A 14,546-nucleotide genomic window follows, 5' to 3' on the forward strand; every position below is an offset into this window, starting at 1 on the left:
CCGAAATTAGTTAGGAAAAAGAGGGGGACCAGGAATAGAGGGGTAGCAGCTGCTAGTACCGCAGACTCACGCAAACTATTACCCAGTAAATTGTGTATCGATGGACTTTCTCGGTACTGATAACATGAGTCAATATAATAAAAAAAATCATCTATATATATAAAACTCAACGTGTGTGTGTATGTATGTATGTTCCATCATCACGTCCAAACGGCTAAAGATATTAACATGAAACTTGGCACACATGTTACTTATATGTCAGCAACAAACATAGGATAGGTGGTTTAACCCTTACCCACCCCCATTTGCCATGGTCGAGGTTTTTCTTTAAAGTCCCATTCAACTCTATGGGAAATACATGTTACTTCATAACTTCCAAACGGCTGTAGATATTTCGATAACACTTGGTCACATGTTACTTATATGTCCACTTAAACTATAGGATAGTTAATTTATCCCTTAACTACCCCCATTTGTGAGGGTCGGGGTTTTTGTTTAAAGTCCCATGCAAATCAATGGGAAATGTATGTTCCCACATAACTTCTGTACGCCTGGAGATATTTCAATAATACCTGGTACACATATTACTTATATGCCAAATAAAAATATATGACAGTTAAATTAACCCTTACCTACACCCTTATATAAAAGATGGGTATATTCATATTACTATGATTTTCCTCCCCAAAAGGTTAAGATAGGAAGACCGGGCAACGCCGGGTATTCAGCTAGTTATACATAAAAACATACTGTTTTCTATATATAAAAAAAGGCTAGGGCTAACGACCTCACTTAAAGATACAGGTAGAGGTTCCTCTAGGACTCCTCCTCACAACCTCAGATACCCTACGGCGTTTTCTGTCTGTAATAATATTGACTCGTGTTATCAATAAAGGAATTGTCAAAAACTGTGTGTGTTTATATTTCTATTTGACACTTTTTTGGGTGAATGAGTAGGGGTACAATGCCCAGAGTTGTAGGGAAGAGGCCCTTGTCCTCTCTGCCCCAAAGCATCTCCTCCTGTTGAGGGCATGTGGCCCTGGTATGGTTCAGGAGGGGTTCAATCAGAGCTTAGACTACACTTTGCAGTGCCGAGCGATCAAGCAATGTCCCAACTCCAATGACAAATAGAGAGGGTGCCCTAAAAGAGGCACAGACAGCAATGAAAACCCACCAGGTGTTCTACCTTCTCCTTACCCTATCCAAAACTAAAAAATAAAAATAAAAAGTTTTGCTTTTAGTTTTCCTTTTATCACAAACTTAAGTAAACATTAATTTTGTTAATGAGACACAGGTCCCCATCCATCCACCCACCTATATTTATCTTGCCAGCACTCCTCTGTTGCGTCTTCCTTTGTCGCAGCACATTACCGAGTGCTTCCAGGTATAGGGGAGCATGTGACCTCTTACTCTGGCACAGTGCTTAGGTCTAGCAGCCAATAGCTAAGCTTGAACACTGTCACAGTATGGGTGATTTCATTGCTTCCTCTAGTGCCTGCCCCCAGCTGACATAAGGGATTTTAGCACTGGCTACATCGGGGAATTAGAAGTAGGGGGAAACGCTGGCAAGATGAGTTTAGTTGGGTCGGGCGGCCCCCTTTGCAAAGACACTGTCACTTTGCTCTGCATGCGCAATTTGAAAGCTTCCTCTAAAGTAAACAGTATCTACCCTTTTAATAAATCAAACAAATATGTTAATGGAAACCTAACTAGCATATATAATTATGAAGACAGTCATTATAAATGGAAATTACAAATCCAAATTATAACCAGGGCACTAGAAAAAATGTTTCTGCCACGCCATCTTCAGACATAAATGGGAGAAAATAAATTCTGGTAAAAAAATACTACAAAAGCAAGAAAAAAACAGCAAACAGTGGGGTAATAGAGCTAACTAGTTTCACATTGATAACCAATGCTTAGTCATAGCTATCACTGAGCATTGGTTATCAATGTGAAACTAGTTAGCTCTATTAACCCACTGTTTGCTGTTTTTTTCTTGCTTTTGTAGTATTTTTTACCAGAATAAAAGGCACCACCTTTTTACCTTTTATTGGAGTGCGGCTGTCCAAAATTTATTTTCTCCCATTTATGCTCTGTGCATTGCCTGCACCCATTGGATTTTGGGCTATTTTATTCACCACTGAGGTACATCATCTGGAGCGGCAGTTCCTTCTTTTTATTGCCATCTTCAGACATCTTTCCTTTTTGTAATTGTGTACACTTGTGTGCAATGTCAAATTTAGGTATCTTATTAGGAAACCTTCTCATTGTTACGTGTAATGACTGTTTAACTACTTGCCGAGCAGAAAATTTAATAAAGCATAGAGTGTGCACAAAGAATATTATAATGGGTAGCCAAAAGCATTACCGTCCCTAAAAATAAGGATATATATATTATCCCAGTAAGGGATGGGGCATGGGACTGTACGAATGCAGTTGGATAGTTCTGAGACCACAGAAACCGTACACCAGAAACAGTTTACAGATAAAAAGATATATTTTAATCTTACATATTATATACATACAAAAATTGAATAAAATCAAATATTGTATTGAGTTTCACCAATAGTTGATTGTTGAGATATTATATACAGTAGAATGTCCAATGGACATTCTACTGTATATAATATCTCAACAATCAACTATTGGTGAAACTCAATACAATATTTGATTTTATTCTATTTTTGTATGTATATAATATGTAAGATTAAAATATATCTTTTTATCTGTAAACTGTTTCTGGTGTACGGTTTCTGTGGTCTCAGAACTATCCAACTGCATTTGTACAGTCCCATGCCCCATCCCTTACTGGGATAATATATATATACTTGCCCAGCAGCCGCCGCAGTTATACAGCGGCAGGTCGGCTCCCCTGCGAGAGAGCCCGTAGCTATACCTCGGCTCTCAAAGCGGCCACTAGGGGCGCATGCGCACCGCCGGAGGCACGCGCATGCCCCCCGCTTGTCCCTGACTCCCGTGCACGTGCCCAGCGGGCACGATCACCGCCGGGCACCCGCGATTGCACATTACAGAGCGAGGACCGGGAGCTGTGTGTGTAAACACACAGTTCCTGGTCCTGTCAGGGGAGAAATGCCTGACCGTCTGTTCATACAATGTATGAACAGCGATCGGTCATTTCCCCTAGTGAGGCCACCCCCCCTACAGTTAGAACACACCCATGGAACATACTTTACCCCTTCCCCGCCCCCTACAGGTTAACCCCTTCCCTGCCAGTGGCATTTTTATAGTAATCCAATGCATTTTTATAGCACTGATCGCTATAAAAATGCCAATGGTCCCAAAAAAGGTGATCAAATACCACCAAAAGAAATCTCTATTTGTAGGAAAAAAAAGACGCCAATTTTGTTTGGGAGCCACGTCGCACGACCGCGCAATTGTCAGTTAAAGCGACGCAGTGCCAAATCGTAAAAAGTGCTCTGGTCTTTGACCAGCAATATGGTCCGGGGGTTAAGTGGTTAAAATTGTACCTACTATCTATTTTATTAAAAGAGAAAAATGGCTAAGGATTAGCTAAGGAAAAAAATGATTACATGCTCACTATCACAGGGCAAAGTATCATTTTTATTGGAATCATGTTTGCTGATTTACAGATATAATCCACAGTATTGTTATTACAAAGTTTAGCAATAAGGAAAGTCATTCTGCTTCTTTCTTAATCACTGATAACTGATATATTTCTTTATTGCAACTACGTGACAATACATTAGGGGACAGAAAATTTGAAGGCAAATGAATACATACTGAATGTTATGGATATATAAAGTATGTAGTGATAATAAAAATAATGTTAAAAACATTCTAAAATGATAATTACCAGCATAGGGATTCCAATCATTTGATGCATCATCTTGATTCACACTGCAAAGAAAACACACAATTGTCATAACAATTATTTTAGTTAATTATAGCATTTTTTCATTAAAACCCTACTGATGTGATCTACTTTATTATGTTAATCTGAATTATACCTCCTAGTTTTCAGGAGTCAGGACCTTGGCACAGTAGTTGTCCCTTACTAGTAAAGAGGCATCAACCCATACATACTGTATACTTACCACATTGTGGATATATACCACCATGTGAAGGGCACTGTTACCTTTTAGAGTGTTACTAAACCCAGGACCCTGCATTCACTATATCTGGTTTTCCACAGTACACAGAAGATGGAAATGCAATTATTTTAGTAAATATAAACCACTAAATAGATTTTATCATCAGCAGTATATAGCAGCCTTGTGACATCTATCGGTGCCTGGTTAAAGCTTGTAGGAGGAGTTTTCATGCTGCACTGGCTGTCCTATCAGGATACAGGACCCCTGACCTTCTGTCTGGACAGTGCTGATTGGTCCTGTGTTGATTACATGCACTCCCCAAGAAAGAAAAAAACTCTCTAGCAATACACACCAAGCTGAGCATGAGCAGCCTGACTCCAGTAACTCTGTCCTATCCAGACATGGGGCATGGCAAAAGGGTGAGGATCTGTGCATAGAGGATCAAACACACTTTAAAAAAATGCATAGTATTAACCCCTTAGGTTCCAAAGTGAGTATTACAAGCATGCTTTACTGCTTATACCAGGGATCTACAAACTACGGCCCTCCAGCTGTTGTGGAACTACACATCCCATAAGGCATTGTAACACCCTGACATTCACAGACATGACTAGGCATGATGGGAATTGTAGTTCCTGAACAACTGGAGGGCCATAGTTTGAAGACCTCTGTCTTATACAAACTGGTTTTACTATTATGGGTTTAGTAACACTTTATGTACATCTCTCTTCAGAGCTGGTTAAACACACATTCAGATATATAGACATATATATGCCTGTCAGATTAAAATGACATTAAAGGTGTTCTTTTCTTTTTTTTAAATAACAAACATATCATACTTACCTGCTCTGTTCAATGTTTTTTCACAGAGCAGCCCACATCCTCTTGTTCACGGGTCCCTCACTGGCACTCCTGGCCCCTCCCACCTACAAATGCCTCCATAGCAAACCTTTTGCAAAGGGGGCACACAAGCAGGCTCATTTGTGAGCCAGGGCTCTGCATGTCCATTCACACTCAGAGCCATGTCTTGGCCCCACCCCCTTTTTTCCCTCATTGACTCACTGGCTGTGATTGACAGCAGCGGAAGCCAATGAGCTCCAGCTGCTGTCTCAGCCAATGAGGAGGGAGAGTCCCCGGAGAGCCAAAGTTCTCATACATATCGCTGGATTCAGATCAGACTCAGGTAAGTATTGTAGGGGGGGGGGGGACTGTTGCGCAGAGAAGGTTTTTTACCTTTACGCATAGAATGCATGAAGGTAAAAAACCTTGAGCCTTTACAACCACTTTAAGTTTATCTCTCTATAGAGTATAACAATTACTTGACCTTTGAAATTCTGCCTTCATTCAGCAAGTTTATTTTGAAGTAATAATCGTGTTGTCAGTTCCTGGGTGTGGCAGGTACCTCCACAAATCCTGTTAATTCCTGATATAATTTGGTTGCAATAATCATTTAAATGGGTTTTACTTAATACTGGCACTTTTTTGGCATTAGACCCTTATTTCCTTTTTTCTGAATTGTTTAAATGTCAATCAACCGTTAATAAACAGCAAGGGAAATGCATGTTTCTCGTATTGTGCTTAAAGAGTCTGAATTATTAAAGAAAGTGAAACATAGTAGGAAGAAAGAAGAAAGCACTATAAAAATAATCATGCTTGTGATGGAAGAGTGTAATGAACGTGTGGATGTACTCACACCCAGTGATTGAGATCCTCTTATATATTTGTTAAAATGTACACTAATGTTTAACATGTTGGATATGTTACTTGAGATGAGATTTCATTACATATTCAAATACAGTAATACTGTTTTTCTGCCACATATTCTGATAAGGTGCATTAAGCAGTGTGCATGCTATGGGTTGAGCCAAGGATAAAAAAAAAAAAAAACAAGAAAGCTGGGATAATTATCATAATATCATATCATAATAATTATCATAATTGCTCACCAAGGTATGAATTCACATGGGCTAAAGAAGCAGCTCTTAAAAACCATACATCATTCTAATAGAGCAAATAAAGGTATGTATCACTGGACCCTCCATGTCCAAGCAGCAGCTTATAAAATGTTGTATGCATACTTGTTATCAAGGTCTGTGCTTCAGTGCATGCACACTATGGTAACCTCTAATGCATGGACTATGGCATTTTTACTTTTAGCATCTTTTACGGTCACCTTAATGGCTCGTGAAGGGAGTGATACCCATGCATAGCAATGACACATTACACGTTTTCTTTACAACTTTATTTAAATCTACGAAAATTACATACCATGTATCTTTATGCACGTCAGTGCCTTGTGATGCAGTGTAGTGCGCTGCCACACGCTGAGCTGTGTAAAAATTTAACATGGCCTTTTTTTTTCAGTGCTGAACTCATAGAACTCAAGGTAAAATGCCATGTCTATGTAATAGGACTGAGATGAGCCCAGTGCAGACTAACATATGGTGTGAATGAACACTGAGGCTGGGTTTACATTTCCGACAGAATACGGCTCGCAGCAGGGGTCCAGTGCATCCCTTTTCTCAGTTTCAAGGAGGAATCAGGGTCCAAAGATGCACAGCGTTCCTGTGCAAGCCGCACCCCAGCTGCAAAGGAGATATTTGAACCGGCTCCATAGAGAGCTGCCACAATCTCCTGTCATGCAAATTAGATGTGGGGAAACATCCCCACATCCAATTTGCAATAGCGTGAACTCAGCCTTAGTGATTTTAGTGTGCATTTGATATGGTCTTGTTCCTGCTTTTTCCTGCAAAATAGCTAACAGATAGCAAATAGCCCTTAAAACATTATATAAAATCTAAACTAAAAAACAAAATATATTGCAACTTTCTAGTCCTTGATTGCGCTGTTAGTTTTCCAAACCTCTCTTGCATCATTTTCCTAGTGATCTTACAAATGACAACCCTCCCTGTCCCTGGATGGTTTTGTTAGTCCACTGAATCTATGGATGGAGCTATGGTTGTCAATTTCTTCTCCGGATATGAACTACAAATATTTTCACATCCCTTCATCTCCATTTCATGTGGGGCAGGGAAATTTTACAGAGGATAACTAGGAAGAAAGATGTTCTTCTGTGCCACTCATGAAAAGTGAGGCCCCGTACACACGACCGAGTTTCTCGGCAGAATTCAGCCAGAAACTCGATCGGAGCCGTATTCTGCCAAAAAACTCGGTCGTGTGTACACTTTTCAGCGAGGAAGCCGACGAGGAACTCGTCGGGCCAAATAGAGAACATGTTCTCTATTTCCTCGTTGTTCAATGAGGAAAGTTGGCCCGCCGAGATCCTCGGCGGCTTCAACACTGAACTCGACGAGGAACTCGATGTGTTTGGCACGTCGAGTTCCTCGGACGTGTGTACGGGGCCTGACAAGAACATGGGAATTCTGGTAAGATCAACAGGTATTTTCTGTATTTGCTGAAAATGTTCTTAGCTTGAAAAAAGGCAGCCGCCACCTCTAAGGACTGCAATCTGCAACATGTTTCATTTTTGTTCTTGGTTTTAATTGTTCTTTAGTGTTATTGCTAGTGAATTTTCTGTGTGCCCACATGCATGGAGGGTTTTTATGACAAATGCTGTGAGATTACAATTGGGTTGGTCAGCCCATTAAACCACTTCAGCCCCCGGAGGATTTGGCTGCCAAATGACCAGGCCACTTTTTGCGATTCGGCACTGCGTCGCTTTAACTGAGAATTACGCGCTCGTGCAATGTGGCTCCCAACAAAAATGTCATCCTTTTTTTTCCACAAATAGAGCTTTCTTTTGGTGGTATTTGATCAGCTCTGTGGTTTTTATTATTTGTGCTATAAACAAAAAAAGAGCGACAACTTGGAAAAAAAGCAATATGTTTTACTTTTTGCTAAAATAAATATCCCCCAAAAATATATAAAAAAAAATGTTTTCCACAGTTTAGGCCGATATGTTTTCTTCTACATATTTTTGGGGGAAAAAATCGCAATAGGTGTATATTGATTGGTTTGTGCAAAAGTTACAGCGTCTACAAAAAAGGGGATGGTTTTATGGCATTTTTATTATTATTATTTTTTTTTACTAGTAATGGCGGCGATCTGTGATTTTTGTTGTGACTGCGATATTGAGGTGGACACATCAGACACTTTTGACGCTATTTTGCGACCATTGTCAATCTATACAGCGATCAGTGTTATAAAAATGCACAGATTACTGTGTAAATGACACTGGCAGGGAAGGGGTTAACCAATAGGGAGCAAGGAAGGGGTTAAGTGTGTCCTAGGGAGTGATTCTAACTGTGTGGGGGCTGGGCTTACTGTGACACGACACTGATCGCTGCTCCCGATGACAGGGAGCAGACGATCGGTGTCCTGTTACTAAGCAGAACAGGGAGATGTCTTATTTACAACGGCATCCCCCCATTTTGCCGCTCCGTGACACAATCGTGGGACACCGGTGGACATCAAGTCCGCGGGTCCCGAGGGCACAGTCACGGAGCTTGCGGCAGGCGTGCGACGCTGGCGGCGTGCACGCACCCGCTAGGCAGCAGATTCGAATCAACGTACCTGTGCGTTGCTTTGCCTGCCGTGCCATTCTACCAACGTATATCTATGTGAGGCAGACAGCAAGTGGTTAAATGCACACTATAATCATAAGAGCTATGTGTGTATAGATTAGTAAGGCTTTTATATGTATCATATAGTGTGAACACTGGTGTGAGGTGTGTGAAAAGCCTCCCAACAAAAACAATGATTTAATCGTCAATGAATGTCCTGTTGAACAATTAGTATCATTATACCTTGAAAAACTGGAAGGAGGTAGAGCATGTTTTGTCCAGAAAAAAATAACTCTTTACCCATTCCCCTAGCATTTTTTTTTTATGTATATATACTGTCTAAGGCACATGCACAGTGAGGTGTAGACTCATTGCTCACTTTTGTCATGTAAGGTGCTGAGAATGGAGCTGGGTGCTGGGATGATTTTGGGACATTTCTCGGGACAGAAGAAACAGCCAACAGATTGGCAACAAGTATTGGGGAACTGTCAATGAGGAAGAGAGATGTGTTGTGCAAGCTTGCAAATTATGGCAAGAGTTGTTGATATGCCTTGCTACAGTTCTGCTTAATGTTTGTATCCACTTTTCCCAGTACATAAAAAATATCAGTAGTGGTTTGAGTATGACTATAGTTCTTTCATTCTAATAAAATCTATGAAGAATAAAATATGAAACTTTTCGATTACCCTTTATGTTGACAAAGATTGCATATTTGTGGAACAAAGCGTTGTTAGCCAAGCCAGCTAAATTGCTTATAGTTTGACTTGATAATTAAAGCAATGTAATCACTTGTCTAGCTGCCAGTACACCTCAAACGTCATCTGCGGGATATGATTAATAATTTGCTCAACTCTGTTATAAGCACAGGGAATGCAAGAGGGCAATGTTTATGACAACTGTTGTGGACTTTGGCTAGAAGTGTGACTATTTAGTATACTGAATGACATGACAGTCCACAATATTGCTTTTATAGCATGGTAAAATGGTAACATGGTAAAATAGCTTTATCCTTGGAGAAAAGCAATAACTTAATGTTTAAAGAAATATTTTACCTTGGTTAATCCAGTTTCGAGTGGGCCACTTTCTAACACTTCAACATAATAAAAGCACTTCATTGATTGAAAAAAGCCATTTTGGGAAACAAAATAAATACACACTGTTAGGGCCAAATTCCCAAAAACGTAGCCTAACTTAACTTTCAGCAGTTAAGTTACACAGGCGTTAAATTTCTACCTAAGTGCCCGATCTTCAAAGCACTTACCTAGAAATTACACGCCGTGTAACTTAAGTGCCTCCGTCATCTACCACTTTCCCACCTTATCTTACTGTTTCTGACCCTCCACTTCCATTCTGTGCTGTAGCCGTCTTTCGACTATGGCCCGGCCGGTATGTGGTTCACCATGGAGGTTCACTATCACATGTGGGCATAAACACAGGGCAGGTTGCATGCAAATGCAGCCTGCATACTGTAGGAAAGTCCACTCGTACAGACTAACATCAACCCATCAAAGCATATATGCTTGTGTCAAGGCTGAGGACTAGGAAGTACGGAGGCAGAATGTGGTGATATTTTCAGGAAGCTATGTACAGCACCCTGCAAGCCCCTCCCACCAGCCACAGTCAGTCTGCAAATCATAGAGAAGTACAAAGGCTTAGTGATAACATTGCTGTATCTAAAATAAGGTATGTAAGATATGTAAAAAAACAGAAAGGTTTTCCCTAAAAAATGTAATTAGCATCTGGTACAACACTTTCATACTAATACATAAAGAGCATCTAGGTATACTATTTACTCCATCCAGCATGTGGTGCCTTGCTGCTGTGTGGATGGAGTGGAGGCTTATAGGAACATTGGCCCGATTCACATACATCGTGCATATTTATGCCGCCGTAGCGTATCTAATATACGCTACGCCGACGCAGCGCAGAGAGGCAAGCACTGGATTCACAAAGCACTTGCTCCCACTCGCTCTTAAAGATACGCTGGGTTTCCTCTGCGTAGGTGGAAGTGGGCGTGAGCCATGCTAATGAGGCGTGACCCCATGCAAATGATGAGCCAAGCGTCATAGAAGTACTTAAAACGAACAACGCATGCGCCGTCCCGTTGACGCATCCCAGTGCGCATGCTCAGAATCACGTCGGAACTAATCCCTAAGATACGACGGATCACTGCCTACGACGTGAACATAACCTACAGTACGCCCAGCCCTATTCACGTACTACGTAAAATACGACGGCTGTGTTCCCTGGTCCATACCTTAGCATAAGTTGTGCCTCATATATGGGGAATAACTTTATGCCGGATGTACGACTTACGCAAACCGCATATATTATGCGCCGGGCGCAAGTACGTTCGTGAATCAGCGTATCTCCCTCATTTGCATATGAAAATCAATGGGAGCGGCAAATGCACCCAGCGTAAATATGCGCCCACGATACGACGGCGTAGGCAAGTTACGTTGGTCGTAGGAAGCCTATTTTTAGGCGTATCTCAGATTGTGGGCACGGCGCACAGATACGACAGCGCATAGTCACACTTACGCGGCGTATCTCGAGATACGTTGGCGTAAGTGCTTTGTGAATCCGGGCCATTGTTCTTCTGTAGACTCTATAGTATTCAAAGGGACAACAGCTGTCCGACTGGATGCTACAATCCTTGGTGACCTTCAGCAGGAATTTAATGTAGGGCATCCCTTTTAAATAGGGGTCCCTGATGGGGTTTGGCATGCTTTTTGATGAGGAAACTGGATCCTCACATGTTATGGAGAGAGAAAGGCCTAGGGAAAGGTTCCTGCAATTTAAGGGACAGAATAGGGACATTGCTGTATTCCTCTGATATTGTGTATAAAATAGATATCCCATACGCTCTAGATAATTTAAAGTTAGTAAAACACAATATACCAAATGCTTCTACTTCTAAGGCCTCGTGCACATGACCGTTTTCCTCGATAGAATCCATCAAGAAACTTGGTGGGAGAGCTTTTTTGCCGAGGAAAACGGTCATGTGTACGTTTTTCATCGAGGAAACTGTCGAGGAACTCGACGAGGAAAAAAGAGAACAAGTTCTCTTTTTCCTTGACAAGAGTCTCAAATTCCTCGTTGTATTCCTCGTTGGGCTGGTTTTCGATGAGAAACGCGAGCGTGTGTATGCTAAGAAACCCACGCATGCTCAGAATAAAGTATGAGATGGGAGCGCACCTTCGGTAAAACTAGCGTTTGTAATGGAGATAACACATTTTTCACACTGTAACAGACTGAAAAGTGCAAATCGTCTCTTACCAAACTTTTACTTAACACGCAGTAACATGAGATTAGCAAAAGCAGCCCCAAGGGTTGTGCCAGTGGAATCGAACTTCCCCTGCCATTGTATGTGTTGTACGTCACTGCGTTTGAGAACAAGGAGATTTTGTCTTGACCGCGTGTACGCAAAGCAATCTTGTCGAGTTCCTCGACAAGCCTAACAAGGAACTCGTCGAGGAAAACGATGTGTCTTTTCCGACCAGTTCCTCAGTCGTGTGTACGGGGCCTAAAAGTACTACTTCTAAAATTATTCAATTTCAAAAAGAGTGAAATACAAACATGTGTGAATCCACAGTAGTGCAATGTTGTCACCAAATCAATTCAGTGCTCCATACAAAATAATAAAACATAGTGCAAAAAATCAAGAAAGAAGTCCAATTAAAGTCCTCTTTAATAAATGATAGTTCCATGCAAAAATATTGAATCCCAGTGATGTCATGTTAAGATAAATCACCAAAAAGATCCTCCACCACTGTGTGACACATCCGACCCACTCCCATCAGATGGTAACCAAATCATGTTGCCAATACGCAAAAAGGAGTCAGCTGTTAGAAATTTCCTTAGTAAGCCAATCATCTTCGTCACCCCTCTTGCACTAGAGGTACAAATTTGTGGGTATACCTCTCCAACCAATTGACCACTAAATGTATTGAGAGTCAGCACCCCTCCAGCAGATTCTGACTTAGTAAAGTAGGCCCCTTTTGAACCAATGCCTTACCGTGTAACTAAGAGATTTACTGCTGCATTCCAGGGCTGTGAGTCAAGCTGTTACAAGTATGTGATTCCCTATGAGACTTATGATGCAACCCTTGCTATAAATGCCTGGACTGTTGCCCTGTCTAATTCTTTGCTGTATTTGAGAGGAGTATTAGTCATTGCCAGTGTTACCTCAACTATTACTGCAATTGTTAAAAAGTTCTCCTGTAATGCTGTAATACACTATTTCTATTTCTATTCCTATAAATACAAGAACTGTTATTTTCAAATAGTCTCTGTGTGAGTGCTCCCTCACAATTGGCTACCACAGCCCTTGGCCTCACCCCAAGGAGAAAATTCTTGCAATAGATAAATATTCAAATGTAAACATTTTCAGACTACATTTGCAAACATATCTTAAATGTGTTTTATAAATCTTTCTATGTTTCAGAAATTTATCTCAGTAAAACATTCAATGCTTAGAATAAGGCATATCAAAATATAGGCTAAAAACATTTGTTGCCGTTCCTTATGTGTCCCTTAAAGTACCGTATGACAAATGTTCGATGTGAGCTTTTGGTTGGATATGCGTAGATGGTGCGTAGGCTCCATCTGACATTTGCTGTCGGAATTTCCATCAACAAATGTTTGAGAGCTGGTTCTCAATTTTTTCGACAACAAAAGTTCTTGTCGGAAATTCCGATTGTCTGTAGCCAATTCCGACGCATAAAAATTCTATGCATGCTCGGAATCAATTTGACGCATGCTCAGAATCATTGAACTTAATTTTTCTTGGCTCGTCGGAGTGTTGTACGTGACCGCGTTCTTACACCGTGTGTATGCAAGACAAGTTTTATGCCAACATTCCGTCAGAAAAAAATCCACGGTTTTGCTGTCAGAATGTCTGATCGTGTGTATGTGGCATAAGAATGAATTTTTAACACTTGAGATTTTAATTTTATCACTTTCAGAGTTGTTTGAAGGAGTGGAATTTGAGCCTAAAATCCCTGCATTGTTCACGTCTAGAGAATAACAAATGCTATCTGTCATGTGGAAGAAAATTATTGGTCCTGTACTACAAAAATATAAGTTTAGCTGTTTTACAGTCATGTTTATCTCAGTAGTGTCATTGCACTAGACAGTCAGTGATGTTAGTTAATAGGTGAAGTACCCTTGGGTCCTAACCATTGCATCTCTTCCTTGTGGGGTTGGGGTGTAGTTACATACTTACTCAGTTAGTCAGGTTGAATGAAGACACAAGTCCCTCTAGTTCAACCAACAGAAAAAAACACACATGTACAAATGGAAAACATCCATATACACAATCCTATACCCACAGTTGATCCAGAGGAAGGCAAGAAAGTTAAGCACAAAAACATGGATGAGCGAGTTTGGGATGGAGGAACTTGACTGGGCTGCATAGAGTCCTGACATCAACCCAAGAGAACACCTTTGGGATGAATTAGAGTGGAGACTGCGAGCCAAGCCTTCTCATCCACATCAATGCCTGACCTCACAAATGTGCTTCTGGGAGAATGGTCAAAAATTCCCAGAGCCACACTCATAAACCCTGTGGACAGGCTTCCCAGAACAGTAGAAGCTGTTATAGCTGCAAAAAGTGGCTGTAAAGGGTGGTCTGCAGATCTTGTAAGTTTGCCCACTTACAAAAAAATGAAGGGTCTATAATTGTTAACATAGGTGTATTTTAAATGGTAGAGACAGAATATCAATCAAAAATACAGAAAAACACAATACAAATGTCATAAATTGAGTTGCAGTTCAGTGAAGCCTCGTACACACGACCGAGGAACTCGACGGGCAAAACACATGGTTATCCTCGTCAAGTTCCTTGTTAGGCTTTCGAGGAACTCGACAAGGCAAGTTTCTCCATTCCCGTAGAGGAAAAATAAGACATGCTCTCTTTTTGGCTCGACGGGATCCTCTACAGTTT

The 14,546-nt window shown here is 40.9% G+C and overlaps 1 protein-coding gene across 1 annotated transcript in view; it reads right to left on the minus strand.

Annotated features, from left to right (window-relative positions):
• Nucleotides 1-14,546, minus strand: part of LOC120935683 (IgGFc-binding protein-like) — a 193,103-nt gene that overhangs the window by 151,780 nt on the left and 26,777 nt on the right. The window contains exon 3 of the mRNA XM_040347737.1: nucleotides 3,839-3,882. Coding sequence (XP_040203671.1) covers nucleotides 3,839-3,882 — 44 coding nt within the window. The remainder of the gene's footprint in view (nucleotides 1-3,838; nucleotides 3,883-14,546) is intronic.

Source organism: Rana temporaria, chromosome 4 (genome assembly GCF_905171775.1).
Source record: "Rana temporaria chromosome 4, aRanTem1.1, whole genome shotgun sequence".
Taxonomy (NCBI): domain Eukaryota; kingdom Metazoa; phylum Chordata; class Amphibia; order Anura; family Ranidae; genus Rana; species Rana temporaria.